This window comes from Tyto alba, unplaced genomic scaffold, assembly GCF_018691265.1.
Source record: "Tyto alba isolate M040663 unplaced genomic scaffold, T.alba_DEE_v4.0 Super-Scaffold_32, whole genome shotgun sequence".
Taxonomy (NCBI): Eukaryota; Metazoa; Chordata; class Aves; order Strigiformes; family Tytonidae; genus Tyto; species Tyto alba.
In genome coordinates this window covers 4,350,245-4,367,184 of record NW_024881307.1, presented here as the reverse complement: position 1 = coordinate 4,367,184, position 16,940 = coordinate 4,350,245, and the positions used below count along the sequence as shown (strand labels likewise).

The following is a 16,940-nucleotide window of genomic DNA, read 5'->3' as shown; positions in this document are numbered from 1 at the left end:
AAAGTTGTTGCCGTTCCAAGCTCTCCACGTAGGAGTCTGTTAACCTGTCTTGACTCTACACTGGATCCATTTGTCTGTGGTCTGCCCTAAACATGCTTTTCAGTTACCTGTGCTACAGACTTTTGTTAGAACTGTGCATGATTCATCTGATGAGCTTTCAAACTGTGAAGGTAGCCTAACATCTTTTATGTAGGCAAATAAATAGGTCAGAAATTACAGATTTGTTTGGTTTTGCTGCGTGTGTCAAACAATCTGGTGTCTCACTTTCTTTTGTGATACGTCCTAAGATATATTTTCAAATGAAAGAACCTGGGAAAACATTTGGGGTTTTTTTCCCTCTCTGGTTTATAACACATTCTGAATTATTTTGGGTGTTTTTTTGTTGTGTTTTATTCAGTCCTCCTCTCTCACGCTTTGAAAGTCTCAGGCAACAAATTGTTGTTCAGTTGAGCTCAGAGCTGTTATTCCTCCTTGCTGCTGTGCAGCGTTCAGTGTGTTAGTGCTGCTAAATGGTGCTGTGCATAATTTATTTTTGTCATGGTTTTGGGTAGGAAAAGAAGTCATGGCCATGCTGCGACTGAGAGCCGAGGATGAGAAAACCAATGTGAGGAAATCTGCTCTCCAGGTGCGGTGGTTTTTGCGTGCTTCCCTGTTTTCAGTGATTGCCCAGAATGCTGTGAAAATAAATAATGACGCCATAGTACTGTCGCGGGCTGTTTGTAACTTTGCCCACCTGTAGCTTTCTGCTATTCCTGCAGAGTGCCTACAGGGTAAATAATGCAAGCACGATGATGGAAAATTTTTCTAGTACTCTTGCTGGCAGTCTCTTATTCCGTCATTTAGAAAGAGAGGCTCTTTTCAAATGTCAATAGGCATTTCAATTAAGTGACTTCCTTATAAACTGAAGCATATTAGCTGCTTAGTTTGTTTTGACCTTGTTAACAAAGAGATTAGGTTATATCCAGCCTCTTTCTGAGGCATGCGTTGCTTTGCTTGTTGTTCAGTTTTTTTAATGAAGTCATTAGATTTTAAAGAGATATGCTTCAATGAAAATTTCATCATTTTAAAAATATGCATCTACTGTAGACTGCCTTCCTCTGTTAGTTCTCTTCACCCTGACTCTTCCCCCTCAGTTCACACACTGATTTGAGCTTCCCAGTTAAGGCTTTACAATTGTTTTGATTTAATGCTTTTGATTTGGGAAAAAAAAAAAAAATCCTCTCTTCCCTTATTATCAGGTAAAAGACCTGGTTTGTACAAGAGAAGCGTTATTTTCAAGGGGAAATTGAGACACTGACTCTATCCCAGTGCTGTTATAAAATCAGAATGACTGAAAAGATGCTTTCTGTTTCATTCTACATCTCCAGTTGTTCCCGGTACTCCTAAATTGTTAATGTGATGTTTCACTCTGGGTGAGATAAATTAATCTCTCGTTGAAGCCAGTAGAGGGTAGATTGTATTTTTGATTTGCTACTCAGTGCGCATGGCCTGTATTCCTGACAAAGCTGTGCTGGTATTTGACTTCCAGGTTTTGATGAACATTCTGAAGCACAAAGTGGTCCTGTGCACTGCAGCAGATTTGTCCACTCTTCAGGATCGTTGCCGGGACCCTGCTGTCTCTGTGCAGAAGCAGGCCTTGCAGTCTCTAACAGAGCTCCTTGTGGTGAGAAAACACTAGCGTGAATTCTTACGCAGACCAGAGATGAGTGAACTGTGGGTTAAAAGGAGGAGGAAACGGGCAGATCTGGTACACGTCAGTTGTTCGTTCTGTGAATTTTCATTTTATGACTGTGTTTTAATTTTATTACCTTTTGACTTCAAGTCATGACTCATTCTTATACGTGCTTGTGATTTATGTAGAATGCTTCCAACTGTTGGAAACATTTATTTTCGTGGCTGTTGATTTATGTGTCATGGAGAAAATGTTTATGTTGTTGGCCTTCTCAAGTTAAAAAAAAAATCTGAATCACTTTACTAAGATGTAATGTATAGATGATAGCACTGCAACGTTTTTCTTTCTTTTCTATTTATTCACAAAGAGTTAGTAATGGGCTTGAAGCATAGGGTTTATATTAAGTGAAGCTTTTTTTTTAGTGTTAAATCATCTGCTGTACAACTTTATTGCGGTACTGCTATAATTATTTATAGGGTTTCACAACAAAGTATTACAGTGCTTTAGCAAAAGCGGCAGGTAGCTTCATCATACTTATGATCAAATACCTTGTGGTGTCAAGGAGATACAAGTTCCCTTGTACAGTGTGCTGCCACATTGCAGTGCTAGTTGAGCAGCATGCTGGGGTTTATTAAAATTTATTTTCAAAGTTAGTAGCTGAATCTGGAGGTTTCTAGGCCTCTGCTGGTCTCAGCCATGCATATAGGATCCTCAGATGGTTTAAAAATGTTTCTAATACAACACGTGTTTCTCAGTCTCAGCCCAATAACGTTCTAGTGCAGAAGGCCTGGTTAAATGGAGTGGTGCCTGTTGTGATGGACCATGAAAGTTCTGTCCAGGAAAAGGCCTTGGATTGCCTTAACCAGATCTTGTTGCAACATATAAAATCTTATAATAAATTCAGGAGTGAAGATGGAGAGCAGGTCCTAGCATGGAATCTCCTTACCCTGCTGACTTCAGAATGCCAGGAGCTGAAGTAAGTGCATTTTCCCCTTTGCCGCGGGCTCCGATGGCTTTTCCATAATAGCTCTTTGTCTGATGCATCAAATGTTTTTATTGCCTGTACTATGTTAGCATTCAGGGACAAAATCCAGACTTTTTTTTTTTTTACTTTTAATCCTGTTAGAATATGAAGCTTTTCCTTTACAGAAGGAAATTGCCTATTGACTGGAGGACTAAGAGAAGAGTATTGAGTTTATACTCTCAGTGTGGCCACAGACCATTAAGTATCATAGTTCACGTATTGTTTAAATGCACGTGCTGTCTATTGTGCACGGACAAGAAACCAAATTTATTGGTGGTTGGGTTTTTTTTTTTTAAGCTATTTGAATTCCCTGCTTGAAACAGTCAGTGTAAGTGCATATTACTGCTAGAGATGGAAACTGTCGTGTTGTGAGGGTCTTGCTGTTGCTCTACCAGTTCCTGGGACAGAGGAGCTGTCGAGCACGGACAAGCTGGCAGCAGGTGTTTTCACTTGCTGCTCGTTACCTGTGCTCTCCCCGAACTTGAGTGTTCATGTACAGGAGCATCACGTGCTGTTCTTGATGTGTTGATAGCAGCATGAATATTTAAGTCAAATGGAGGTGTTCTGATGACAGAAGTAAGAGAGGATATATAAAGAAAGGAGAACATCGCCTTTTATTAATTCTGATGTACAATATGTTACTTGTCTTATGACAAATAGAATTATTCTGCCTTTTGCAGAATGCTGTGGGATGAAGCAGAAAAATGGGATGACACACAGTATGACAAGGACACAACATTGATTAAAGACAGCTGTATGTTTATTAGTCAACAGGGCATAATAGCTCAGAAATAGAAAATGAGATACTGGTTGTACTGCCTTGCCAATCTGTGAAACTGTCGATGTTCTAATCTGGGCTATTTTATAACATAGTTTGCAGATTCATGGCACCTTCTTCATGACCTTAGGGTACCTTGTAGCTTGATAAACCTCAGAACTCTCTCAACATGAAGTAAGTAACTAGGGTTAAACAGAAAAATGAGCAAGTTATGGTGCCTTAACATCACTGTATCCTGTCCCATTATGGCTATTCAATAGAAACTACTAGAAAGTCCTCGTTACGCATTGCTGAAATTATATTTTCTTCATGTGTCATGGTACCGGTTGGACTTTCTGTCTCACTGACACAGAGCACTACATCCATGCTTGTGTCCCAGGTGTGTAGTGTGTCAGGATTATGAACTGAAAAACTGAAAAGACTGCTGGTGAAATACGTAGTAGGAATCCCTACATATTCTCAGTAGTGGGAATGCCAAGGGATATCAGCTTTGTTATGTTGCCCAGTGTATCTTGGACAGGGATGGTGGATTTTACTGCCAGTGTCTAAGACCGAGTGTTTTGTTTACTCCTTCTTTAACTTACTTTTCTTTCTTCCTTGCAGCCGTTACTTGAACAAAGCTTTTCATGTGTGGTCCAAACAGAATAAGTTCCCCTCCACTTTCATCAGTAATGTCATGTCTCATATGGAAACGGAGCATGCCGTACCGGCTTGGATGTTGCTTGCTAAGGTGGCGAGTTCTTTACCCCGGCGGGATTATTCCAAGGTCATTGAATGCTGGGACAATGTCATCAGGTATATGTGTTCTTTGAACATCACCCTCCATTCTGCACGGAAGAGATGGGGGTGAAAAGGAGGGACAAAGCAAGTGAGCACTTTCTGTCCTTCCACAGGCAGAGTGCTGTTTAGCTGCTTAGATCACGGTTCTTTATTCAGGCAATCGGTTCTGCAGCTAGGAGGCAAGCAATGGCCCACAGATTTGTGCAGTAACTAACTCTTACCTTAAGCTTTCTGAGTTTTCATTTGGTTTGACAGGTCTGCCTTAATAATGCATGTCTCAGATGAAGGAATCTTTCCTACTGTGATTTGGTGTTGTTCCTTAGCGTTAATGTTAGTTTGTGTGCTCTGCTATTTTCCAGGTGGCAGAACACGAGGACTGATACTACAGGGCACATACTGTGTGTCATGGGTCATGTTGCAAAGCACCTCCCTAAAAGCACCTGTGAGAGGCTGATTGGTGAGTAGCCCTGAGAAAACTGCAGCGGGGAAGGCAGGGTTCATGCCTCCCATCTTAACAGTTATTTCTTCTCCAGAAGCAGTTGATAAGCTTAGAAAATGCTCATTTTATGTGTATGATCTCATTTTCAGATAATATCAAGTGCTGGCTGAGGGATTCTCTGTGTCCCTTGGAGGTGATTAGCCCAGCTATAGAAACTCTGCAGAAGCTCTGCCATGTGTATGCAGTTGTGCCAGAGAAGGCGCAGGTATGACTTAAAATACATCTTTTAAAATAGCTTGTTTCACACTTAGGAGGGCTGTCTCTTGAAGGCAGCTTCTGTCTCCAGGCTGTAGGTTGATTAGTTCTCTAAACAAAGGATTTGACTCCAGCAGCTTGAGTCTGTTCTGCTCAGCTCTCTTGCTTCCTTTACCACGGTTGTGCTGGAGCTAAGGATGGACTTGTAAGAAATCTTTCTTCAGAAGGATTTCCCCCCAACCCCCACTTGAAATACCTTTCATTTGCCTTCTGTCAAAGTTTACAGAATTCCTAAAGGAGACCTATTGCTGTGCCTTTATGATATTGGGTATTTCTCAGGCTTGGTCCAGTTTGAAGCTGTAGGCCTACACTATAAGTTCTGATTATTCCTTATCGGAGCTGCTATAGATACACATATTTTCTAGACCTCTTTCACAGGATCATATAGGGAGATAATAACACATAGTTTGCGCATTTCTTTTTTGTGCCCCCATTTGTTTTATGCCATAGCTTTGTTCCAGTCCTGGAGTGAGAAGGTAGGCTGGTGAAATAGAGATCTCAGCCTGAGCACGGTTGCAAAGAAGCTAAAATTGATGCAGGTTTCCCCATGCTAATGATTTCTCTTTGTGTATGTGCTCTATTTCTTTTTCAATATTGATGACAGCTGTTTCGTAATGGACATCCCAATAATGTTTGGTAAATAGTATGCAAAACTGCACACTCTGTGCTTCAGCAGCCAGGGTGGATTGATGGTTTCTGTGGTTTTTAAATGGGCAGTCAGAAAATAGGCTTACAGCCAGATGCAGATGTTCCTGTACATTGGTCACTTTAGCAGTTCTAACAGCTTAGCTGCCATACATACATGTATTTAGTGTCTCATGTTACCAGTTTTAGATGGTAGGAGAAGAGAAATTATGCTTTATTTTCATCACAGTCTGCTGGACGATTAGCTTTATCTGTTTCCTCTCCCCCTCTTGGAATTTGCATCATGTTTTCATTTGAAAGGAACTGCATTTTCCAAACAACATCTAAAAATTCACACAGACAACCTTAAATGTGCCGGATATACATGAAACAGTCACTTAAATCCTTTTTGTTTAAATCTGTGTGATTTCTATAATGAAGTAAACTCAGGCCTGTGGATGATTAAAAGCCAGATTCTCCAAGGTGTTTTGACACTTGCGCACATCCTTTGATGTGCGGGAAGAATTTTAAAGCTCTAAGGCTCTGTCTGACTGATTTCAATAGGACCTAGATTATTAAAAGCATATAAGGACTGTCAGATTAGGGATTTATGTATGGACAGATACTACAGATACGTTTTGTTTAATTAATAAAGTGCTGAATTAATTTTGTTTAATTATGGAACAGGAGCTGCTCAACCAGGTGTGTGGAGATTTAGTATCCACCTGTGAAAGCTATATTTCAAATGTAATCCTCAAAGAGTATGAAGCAGAGCAGCTGCAAGAAGATCTCTTGGTAAGTTTGGTTCCCCCCTCACAGATTGATCAAAGGATGTTGGTGTACTTGAAATTGGTGTTCCTGAAAGTTCACGCCAATTACTGTGCACACCCTGTGTGTAAGCTCGTAATGAAATCTGGTATTTGGGGCCCTGGGAGCCTACAACAGTTTTATCCATCAGTGGTTGCTTTAATGATATGATATGCCTTGTATTGTTAATAAAATTGCATGGTTTTTCTTTGCTTTTCTACTCATGCTTCTTAGATGAGCTGTTTGGGAAATAAGTCTGCAAAACACATAGAATACTTTGAGGAGTATTTCAGTATTATTAATAGATGTGTGGGGGTTCCAGAATATTAAACACACACATGCACCACTTCTGTTTCAAAGCTTCACCTTCTGTTCCCTAGCCACTGTCTTGAAAGGACTGAGGGAATTTTAAGTTGTTTTGGGAGAAGTACCATACCAGCTCCTGCTGGCTTGATTTGCAGCTCAGCCATTGCCCTTTGACTGCAGTGTTGCTTTATCTCTGCAGGTGAGGCACCTCTTCATCTTGGGCGAGGCTGCACAGCTGTGTCCAGCCAAAGTGGAGAAACACATCTTTCTGTTGGTTCAGTCCATTCTGGCTGCTTCTGTCAACGAGGACCAGCGTGAGGCTCTCTTCATACTGCCTTTAGTTTTGCATTTCCAGACCACACTGTTTACCAGAAAAGCACGTTTTCATTCCTGACCTGTTCTTTCCTAGTGTCTGGTTCTCCAGATGGTGAGGAAAATGCAGCTTCTCAGCCACTGTCCCAGTTCAGAGGATCAGCCATGCCTCCTGTGGTCAGAGCTCATGCATTCATTACTCTGGGTAAGTGCCATCCTGCAGTAGAGGCATGCCCTCGCGTATCCAGTGTCTACCCTTTCTGGCTGAAGTTCTGCTCAAAAGCTGTCTCAGTTGTAACAGATAGCCATGGCGCTCAATGTTTGCATTGCCTCAGCTCATAGCTTTTAGCAATGCAAATATCCATGGTAACAAGTTGCACAAGCCATAAAAATACTGCCATCTTTGTGATTGCTTCTCGAGGTGGTTAGTGCATTAATTGTGATTAATAATTAGCAATGTCCTTCAGAATTCTGCTGTTCTTGTACTTAGAGTTGGTTGCTGGCTGGCTGAAGGATCATCTTACGTGTCATAAGGTGATCAACAGAGGATGAAGAAAACCTGGTGCTTTTGGTGCAGTTTAGAGCAGAGTGACTGCACATACTTGCTCTCAGCATGAATGAAGAGCTTCTTTGAGTGCAGCCTGGTCGATCTGCATCTCCAGGATTATGGAGAATACTAAGTGAAAGTTGTGGTTTTGTAGTACCTCTGTGGTTAGGCACGACTCTCTTCTCTTGCAGATAGTATTATTCTTCCCTTAACTGCTTTGGGAAGCTTAAAACTTTTGTACAGAGCTTAGATACAGTTAGGGAAGAAGTAACATTAGAATGCAGGCTATTTTATTTTAAGTTGGTTTAGTGATGCTCTTAGAGGTGGGTGTCTCCCTGCTATGCCTATGACAGCTGGGGCTGTTCTTTTTAGCTGCTTTGAATAATACCCTGTACACAGAAATAGTTCTCTGTGAAGGAGGGAATTTGGCGTAGAGACCCACACTATAGGTCTCAGAGGAGTTTGGAAGAACTCCTTGAAGTATCATTTATTTGAGAGATCGTGCAGATTGCTCATCAAGTTTCAGCATGTGTTTCTTGTTTATTCCCCTGTTTACTTCCCGATTCCTTTCTTGGCTCATATTGGACTCAAAGGACGCAGTAAGCTGGGCTGCGGTGGTTAGAAAGAGGAATATATTCACAGCACTGACAGTCTCGTCTCTGTTTCACAGGTAAATTGTGTTTACAGCATGAGGATCTGGCAAAGAAATGCATTGCAGCTCTAGCTCGAGAACTGGAGGTGTCGCATGACGTGGCCGTTCGCAATAACGTGATCATTGTTATGTGTGATCTGTGTATCCGCTACACGTCCATGGTGGACAGATACGTTCCCAACATTTCGTTGTGTCTGAAGGACCCAAATCCCTTCATCCGTAAGCAGACGCTGATCCTGCTTACCAACCTTCTGCAGGTAAATGGAGGTCCTAAGCATGTCTCTGGCAGCCTGCTTCAAGTACCTCTCTTGTGCTGAACACTGACAAACTGACCAGTGGGTGTGTTGCCTGTACCTTGATTAATCTACACTTAATCAAGAAGACTTTAAACTCTGCATTTCGTTACTTTTTTTTTTTTTCTAGCTAGGCAGAAATCATTTCGAGGACACTTAACACAGTTGGATAACGAGGTTATTTTTAGTCGTTGGTTACCTCTTTTTCTTGTCTTTGTTTCTTTGAATTCCCTTCAATTTCACTCCTATATGAATGAATATAACAAACATCACAGCGCCTTTTTCTCCTCCTGTCTCTGCTTATTGTTCTAAAGATGTAAATGTTGAGAGGCTCAAGATGCTTACCCTCCCAATGTTCATATGAAGCCCAACAAGACAGATTTGGAGTGCGTTTGGCTCTGAGAACAGTGTTGAAGAGCATGTGTGCCTTGGGATGGGAGAACAGATTTTTCATGTTGCTAGGTTTTTTATTGATACCTGTGGTAAACCTAGATGTTTGCTGCTGTGGCATTTATGCTGTTTAAAGCGTCCTAAAAAACACTGTCTTCCTGAGGTTTAAGTTGTATTCCTCCAGCTGAAGTTGCATAGCTTGCTCATTTGCCTGATGTATGTTCTGCTAGGCTCCATCAGATGTTGTCCTGACTACAGTCTGAAGGTTCACAGTAGTTTTTTTTCCTGATTCAGGCTGATAATTTATTGTCTGCCAATTTCCTACAGGAGGAATTTGTGAAATGGAAAGACGGTCTCTTCTTCCGTTTCATCAGTGTCTTGGTGGATCCAGATCCAGATATTGTCAGGTAAAATACTCACCCATAAAATAATGAAGGAGTTGAAGATCAGAGATGTCCGCAAAACCAGTCTCAATCTTGCATCTTCAGCACATGAAGAAAAATTTCAGTGAGAGAGCAGATGAAGATTCAGTTAACCTTTTCACTTCTCCAGTTATCCACTCTTTAGGGTCTGCAGTGATAGCAAAGGAGTAGTGAACCTCTTTCCAAGTCACCTGAAGATCCCAAAGTAGCAAGCTGTGTGTTCTTGGCTGTCTTCAAAACATGCAGCTCTGCTTTATTTTTGACTCTCCGTCGTCCAGAAAAAAGGAATTTTTGTAACAAGCCTTTATGATATCTTCCTCATGGTTTTCTAATAGGCTCTGTCTTAAGTGCTGGTTTTGGTTTAGGAATAGGATTAAATCTTCTCTTTTTTCTTATATGGCATGCCTTGTCTTTGTAAGCCTTCTACCACGTTTTGTAATACTTTGACATGTAAGAGGAGTTGTGCACACTGGCTTTAAGTGCACGTTTGTAAACTTTTTGTAGGTTGCAAAGTCTGAAGCTGCTCTGTTACGTGAGAAATGAGTGGGGCAGGTTTCTCTAAGGGTGATAGATCATGCAGGGATGCCAGATGCTGAGGAGGCTTGGACAACATTGCTACTTGTTTCTGCCTGGAACAATCAGTGTGAAGACTGGTGTTTCCAGGGCCATCAACCTGTCGTTGCTTACTAGTGCATATTCAAACTTCCTTTTCTCTTCAGTGAGTTTTTAATATGTAAAAATGTCTTTCCAGTAGATGGTGACATTGCAACATTATGTTCTTAGAGCATTAGCTAAGGAACACAGTGCTATTTCTTTGGGAGCTTTTTTCTTTGCATCTGCATTCAGTGACTGCATCCAGACAAAAACACATTCTTCCAGACTGGGATTGACTTGCAGTTCTTGCAGAACTTCTGTTGATTAACTTTTTGCAAAGTACTGTAAGTGTCTCAGCCACAATGGAACTTGAGTTATTTAAATAATGGAAGTGTTGTGCCTGGATTCAAGTTCAAATTTATTTCTGTCTCTACTTTAATGGCAAAAAAAAAAATGAAGTAGTATCGTGGATGCTGAAAGCATCTATCTCTTTCTGGATGAAAAAAGGCTTAAAGTCAATGAGCCAATATCCTTGTTCGAGCCCAGATAGAGCTGGTTAAGAATTACATGTGGTATTGAGGGAAACTTGGCAGAGGAAAACCATCCTCCTGCTTTACGGCTTGTGAACCCTACACTGTGTTTCAGGGGTGGCTTTTAGAAGCTGCCTGATAAGTTCTTTCTTTTCCTCCATTCCAGGTTTGGAGAGTTCTGCCTGGTGCATCTCTTGCTGAAGAGGAATCCGACGATATTCTCCCAACACTTCATTGAGTGCATCTTCCATTTCAGTAACTATGAGAAACACCACAAGTACAACAGGTTTCCTCAGAGTGCGCGGTCAGTTGGGCACATTTTTATCTCCTTATTGCTAACTGATGGGCTGTCTGGCCATGCAGCAAAGTGCTCACAGCACTTATAATTATGTATGCAGCAGGGGGGAAAGAGTGTTAAATTAAGAGTGTCCTGCCTTCCCCGTGACACTTCTGGGAGGACTTCTGTTTGTAATTTGTGGGCGTGTGTGGTATCCTAACGGGTTTATGGGTGTTGAAAACGACATTGAAATATTCCTTGCTGATTTAAAGTCTTACTATTTCTGTGAGTTTGCATAATGTGACTTGGCCCTTGTAAAATGTCTTGCTCTGCTGCAGGGCAAAGAATCTCTTCTCTCTGAAGGGAAAAGATAACAAAGAAAAAAGGATGCGTATCTACAGGTTCCTGCTAGACCACTTTACAGACGAGCAGAGATTCAGCATTACAACAAAGATCAGCCACAGCATCCTAGGTAAGAGTCTGTCTTTAAAAATCTGGCAAACAAAGAACTGGTGTCTATATAAAACCATTAGGCTTTCAATCCAACCACGTTATCTTCCTGTCTTTACTGGCACTGCTGTTTCAAGTAAAACATTTCTTCTTTCTTCCCTGGGTGTGTTCCAGCATGCTTTGTGGATAAGGTCCTTCCGCTGAACTTGGAAGCCCATGAGCTGCTCTCAGATACATTTGCAGTCCTTAGCTGTAAAGAAATCAAGCTGTCGACCATGAGATCAAAACCTGATGAAGACATTCAGCCCGATGATGAAATGGCAATGGCCAATGCTGTCATGCAGGTGGCACAAAAAAAGCTCATCTCGCAGGTGAATGGCACTTGATCTGGTGTGGGAAGAGGGCTGGCCACCGTACTGGGAGGCATTTTACCCTCTTGTGACAGAAAAACTTGTGCGAAAATTATCCAGGGAACGTAGCAATACCAATGACATACTGTGCCTGCAGGCTGCTATTCAGGCTCAGTAGGTCCCCTCGGATCTGAGGGCACCTGTGGAAGCACCGTGTGCTGTAAATGAAAACGTTACGGCTAAATTTGTGTAGGGTACTTGTACTTGAGGGGTTAGTTGGAGTCATCAGAAATGCATTTCCTCTAAAGTCTGTGAAGCTAGGCTAGGCTAGATTTGTTCCACAGATTTCTCATTGGTAAAGCATTTGAGCGTAACAGTGGGTTTTTGATGCACCTTTTGGCAATTTGCCTTCCGTGTGAGAACTGAGTGAGTGAGTGATGTATCTTGAAAGACTCCACTTACATTAAAAGCCTATGTACATGTGTGCAGCGTAAGAGCAGGCTTAATTGCAGTAATTCCCTTGCTATGGAGTGATAGCTCCTCTCACTTAGGCCATTCATCTAACCACAGAGCGGCTGCTCCTTTATTGTGTCATGTAACTGTTGATGCCTTGTTCAAACCAAGGTTCAAAAGAAGAACTTCATAGAAAACATTATCCCAGTAATCACGTCACTGAAGTCTCTGATGGAGCAGAAAAGGATCCCAGCTCTCAGGGACCTTATGAACTACCTACGGGTAAGTGGAAGTGTTTTCTTCTTGGTTTTTTTTTTTTTTTTTTTTTTTCCTCTCTTGAATTAACGTGTTAGATGTGCAACCAGTAATGGAACGAACAGCCTTCTTAGAAGGAAATTTAGAAGGCATATGAAGTTGTGACACTGCCACTGTGTTAAATAATGTAGGAGGTGGAGGGATTTTAGATAAGGATCTCACAGCGTGTTACGTGTGAGCCTCCTCAGTGGAATGTGGGCAGAAAGCTTGAATGCTGGAAAGCTTTTACATGTTCTGAAGTACAAATTGGAATCGAAACTCTTAGTCTGTTAAAAACACCTCTGCTTTACCAACTGGTATTTCCTTTTGCACTTAAGCAGCTGTGATCTGAATGGGGACATGAATCAGTAGTCAGGAGAGATTTCTGAAAGAGTTTAAACATTCGTTATTGCTCCAGGAAATGATGCAAGATTACCGAAATGAAATCAAAGACTTCTTTGCTGTGGACAAGCAGCTGGCAGCCGAGCTGGAGTATGATATGAAGAAATATGAAGAGCAGCTGGCCAGGGAGAAGGGGTCAGATCAGGAGCAGGTCTCGGCAGCACAGGCAGAAGTGGTTGGTGCCATTAACTCTGTACACGTACTGTCTCCTCTGCTAAAGTTTGTGTACGCATAACACCCGGGCTCTCTATGTCTGTGGACCTTGTTACAGCACCTTTAACAGAGTGGTCATGTAATGTTCTTGTGCCTCTTTGCAGTTGCTGGCTGAAGCTTTGGTTTCAGAGTCATTTAATACGCTTAGAACGACAACAAACAACACATGTTAGGCAAAGGGGAGCAGCAAACAATGAATATAAAAAGGATTCAATCTAAAGGGAAAACTAAGCCTAATTTGGCACTGGCTCTTCTTGCATGTTGTATTGCTCTCTGTTCCGAAAGTGATAACGATGATAAATAGGTCAAAAAGTAAAGGGTTCATTTTGTCTGAGTTAAGCTTCCACTCTGTGTACACCTAACATCTGTCCTAGCCATGCAGATCCTCTTTCAAAGTCAGTGTGAAGAAATAAGTATGTGCCTGGGTCAATTGTCCTGAACTATTTTAGATACCTACCTGAAGATGAGATGACTTCTACCCTGAAGTACCTTTCTCCCTCTGCTGACTTTCAAAGCGCACCTATATATAGACCTCTAAACTAGGACATACAAATCCCACCAAAACTTCCTATTTGCTTCTTGTTAAAACTTTGGCCAATAAATTCCTTCTCCCTAGCACCCCTTTACATCCATCACACAAAGGGCAGTTCTTAATCACGCAGCATGTAGGTCTAAGCAGCTTGTATCTAGGATTTTCTAAACTTGTATCCATTGTTAGACATCTGATCTTCTCTCCTGTTCTCTGTAGCAGCTTCCATCTTTGGAGAGCGCTGTACCTTCTGGTGACTGCCATAATAATGCTCAGTCTCCTGTAACTGCAAGACAGTCCTTGCCACCTGGATCGAGTCCTTCCTCTGTGCCTTCTGGGTTTACTACACCTACTGCTGATGTTCTGAAACAGCCCCAACTTCGTCGCAGGTACGGGTTTCTGATTATGTTACCAGTTATGCTGTTTGGCAGGGCTATTGCTTTGCTTATCCACTCCCTACTTAGCAGTATAAAAGTCACCAGTGTTGCAGCATAATCTTCTCCATTACAGCTGGTGCTTAAGATCAGAAGGGATTGGGAGGGGACAGGTCTCTCCTCATTACATGCATTTCACCTGGACTTAGAGAAGGAGCTCACTTCACTGTTCCTGTCATGGTTTTTGCCCTGCAGGCCAGCATCCTTGAGCACACTTGCCATCCTGAATTCTGCCAGGAAAGCAATGGAAGCCAGAAGCAAGCAACGCAGCAAGAGCGTTGGAGGAGGTTTATTGGCTGTATCGCTTCCATCAAGCGCCGCTGACAGCAGGCGAGGTAGGAACCTTGCTGCAAACTGACCTGGCACTGGACTAGATCTAGTTGACAGGGCCTGATTGTTAGACCCGTGAGGTCTCTGAGCGAGTATGTTTTTATTCTTAATTATTTCCTTGTTATTTCTAGTATCCTTTCAAAGCCTGAATCAACAGTCTACGGGAGAAAATGTTTCTGTGGTGGGCCGTGCAATCAGCACACCAGAACGTAAGTATAACCCAAAGGAATCCTTTCCAAATTGGGCTGAGCACTCGTTTTCAGAGAGGTAGCAGTGCATGGCTCCCCTAAAAAGCAGAGAAAATTAGTCGCCGATAGCTATAGATTATTCATCTAAATGATTGTAGTAAATAAGAACAGTTCTGAAATTGAAGGTCTCGGATGAATGATGTACATGGGAAAGGACAGTCCAATACGGTCTCCGTTTACATGTCGCAGGGTATTATTGAGTCAGTGCAGGAGAGCATTTGTTTTGGGCTGCTGAGGTAACAGAGCTACTGCCCTTTCTTCCTTCCAAACTCTGGGATGCCGAGGAGGCATGTTGTCGTGGTTCCTCATTGCCCAAAGTGTGCGAGATTCTGTGGCATTGGGACACTCGCTCCCCTTAACTCTGGAAGCACAGCTGAGCATTGTTAGACTGAATTACAAATTCCTGCTGCGGAAGGAAATACTCGAGGTCTGGTCCTTTTCAGCTCTAAGATAGGGTGTTGCTGTTGTCCAAACAAAGGATCTCAGGTGAGCTATGACCTGCTTCTAGAGCAGGCAGTGAGCTGTGACAATTGCAAGAGAAAAGAGAGATCTGCTCAAGTGGGACTGATAACCTGCAGAGTCATGTCTGTGTGTTCTACCCTAAGAAAGAACTGAGCATTGGAGAAGGAATGATTGGGTTTTTTTCACTCTGCTGTGGAAATTCGAGAACAAAAATACACAGAGGGGGAATCTCTAATACACAAATTGTGAGAGTCTGCTGTGCTTACGTCCACTGCAGCTGTGAATTGCCATCTCACAACACCTGACTTTCAAAGTTGGGTTTTTATTGGAATGCTTTCTGACAGCCCCGCGGCGTTCTGCAGTGTCGCTGTCTGCAAGCGCAAGAGGCGGTTTGTAGTAAAACACAAATGGAGCCGAGTTCCAGCAGTAGATTCCCTGCCTTCATCTCAATTCGCCGCTGAACTCCTTTAGGGCGTCTCTGCTGTGCTGTGAACCCCGGGTGGGGTGAACACCTGCCCGCACTCAGGCGAGAGCTGCAATTAAGTCGGGAGCTGCGGCGAGTGTCTGACAGGTCACCTCTGGGTGGGGGGTGGGGAGGGGATGCGGGGAGGGGGGGATGCTGCAGCAGCACAGCTGCCTGCCCGCGCTCGCTGCCGCTGTCTGTGCAAACACCCGACCCCCACGCACGCAGGGCAGCGAACGGTGTGTAGGCAGTCGGGCGGCCAGCTTGCCAATACCTGACAGCCGGGAGCGAACCCGCGGCGGCGATGTGCATCCACTGGAAAATCTGACCCTTCTCTTCCCTTGCACGCCCCGCTGTTTGGCTAGATTTGTCTGCCTCGACGTTTCTCTTTCCTGCCTGAGCAACAAGCAATGATCTTTGTGCAAAAAAATCGGGGGGCGTGTTTTTAAGAGAGCAGAAATCTTGAAGCGCCGTATCTCTGTCTGGAAGCTTGCGGGGCTGTTTCTCTTAAGCACCATATGGTGCAAAAGGAGGAAGAACGTTAATCTGCAGTGGTACTAGGGCTGAATTCCTACTTTGCTTCGAGGCAGCATGTGTCCTTCAGTGGGGAGACAAACTGTACAGAGCAGTATCATCACTTCAGTGAGCGTGTGTTGAGCCATCTGCATGGTGGCACTGGGTCTTGCGGGCTGATAGACAATCAAAATAAAACATTTTTATTTCTCTGGCTTGTAATTCTAAAACTATCCGAGATGCAGTTCTTTGTAAACCATTTTGTACTCGCAAAGTTAAGAACAGCTGTCTCTTCTCTTCCCCTTACTCAGCTGTTCTGTCTGTCTCTCTCTCCCCTGCTGCCTTTGGGTCTCCTTCTCAACTCCTGCTCGTTGCTTTGAGAACGACTACGCGGGTCTGGCCAAGTGTGGGTCGCTTCCCTCTGGTACATACAGAGATGTTGTGAAGATACCGCCTTCGGTTGCATGGGAAGCCCTACTTGATGACAGTTCTCTACCATTTCCTTCCTTCCTTTCACATAAACTTCTCATTAACCAAAACAGCTTGTTAAGGCACACACTGCACAAAGTCTGGAGACCTGCAGCTCAGTCTTGAGAGATGTGTGGCCAACTAAGGCAGATAGATCAAGCTGGATTTCCACTACAAGCTTCAGTGATTCCCTTCCAGGACAGGGAAGTAGTTAGAGCAGCCTATAACAGTTACAGCAGTTAGTCTGTAGAGAGAAGTCCCTTTAGCGGAGTTTCCAATTCCCACCCTATAAAGCACTTCCCACCTTAATTCCTCCTGAAAGGTTCTGAGAAACGTGAGCATAAAACGGAGCGCTGAGTGAAGTAAAATCTGAATATTGTGACACCTCTCCTGAGGTAAATGACAGGAAAGAGACAGCTGACAACTCTGGCCTATTCAGGCAAGCTAAATTCTACCTAGGTTGCTTGTCAAGTGATTGCTCTCGTCTGGCTGCAGGCAGCTCCGCACAGAAGGGCTGTTGGGGTCCTTTGTCAGTCTCCAGGGGCACCGTGTTGTGCCTTGGCTGGGCG

At 43.1% G+C, this 16,940-nt stretch overlaps 1 protein-coding gene across 4 annotated transcripts in view; it reads left to right on the top strand.

The window, feature by feature from the left end:
• NCAPD3 (non-SMC condensin II complex subunit D3) overlaps window positions 1-16,940 on the top strand; it is a 28,910-nt gene that overhangs the window by 11,059 nt on the left and 911 nt on the right. For 3 of the 4 annotated variants that reach the window (XM_042800382.1, XM_042800381.1, XM_042800379.1), the window contains exons 14-32: window positions 552-625; window positions 1,529-1,663; window positions 2,428-2,648; window positions 4,078-4,269; window positions 4,614-4,711; window positions 4,843-4,958; window positions 6,320-6,427; window positions 6,945-7,059; window positions 7,155-7,262; window positions 8,275-8,513; window positions 9,267-9,346; window positions 10,652-10,789; window positions 11,101-11,234; window positions 11,387-11,583; window positions 12,187-12,297; window positions 12,728-12,886; window positions 13,673-13,842; window positions 14,083-14,222; window positions 14,349-14,426. In XM_042800382.1, the coding sequence (XP_042656316.1) occupies window positions 552-625; window positions 1,529-1,663; window positions 2,428-2,648; window positions 4,078-4,269; window positions 4,614-4,711; window positions 4,843-4,958; window positions 6,320-6,427; window positions 6,945-7,059; window positions 7,155-7,262; window positions 8,275-8,513; window positions 9,267-9,346; window positions 10,652-10,789; window positions 11,101-11,234; window positions 11,387-11,583; window positions 12,187-12,297; window positions 12,728-12,886; window positions 13,673-13,842; window positions 14,083-14,222; window positions 14,349-14,426 (2,613 nt within the window). The remainder of the gene's footprint in view (window positions 1-551; window positions 626-1,528; window positions 1,664-2,427; window positions 2,649-4,077; window positions 4,270-4,613; window positions 4,712-4,842; window positions 4,959-6,319; window positions 6,428-6,944; window positions 7,060-7,154; window positions 7,263-8,274; window positions 8,514-9,266; window positions 9,347-10,651; window positions 10,790-11,100; window positions 11,235-11,386; window positions 11,584-12,186; window positions 12,298-12,727; window positions 12,887-13,672; window positions 13,843-14,082; window positions 14,223-14,348; window positions 14,427-16,940) is intronic. The other variant, XM_042800380.1, reaches the window with a different exon arrangement.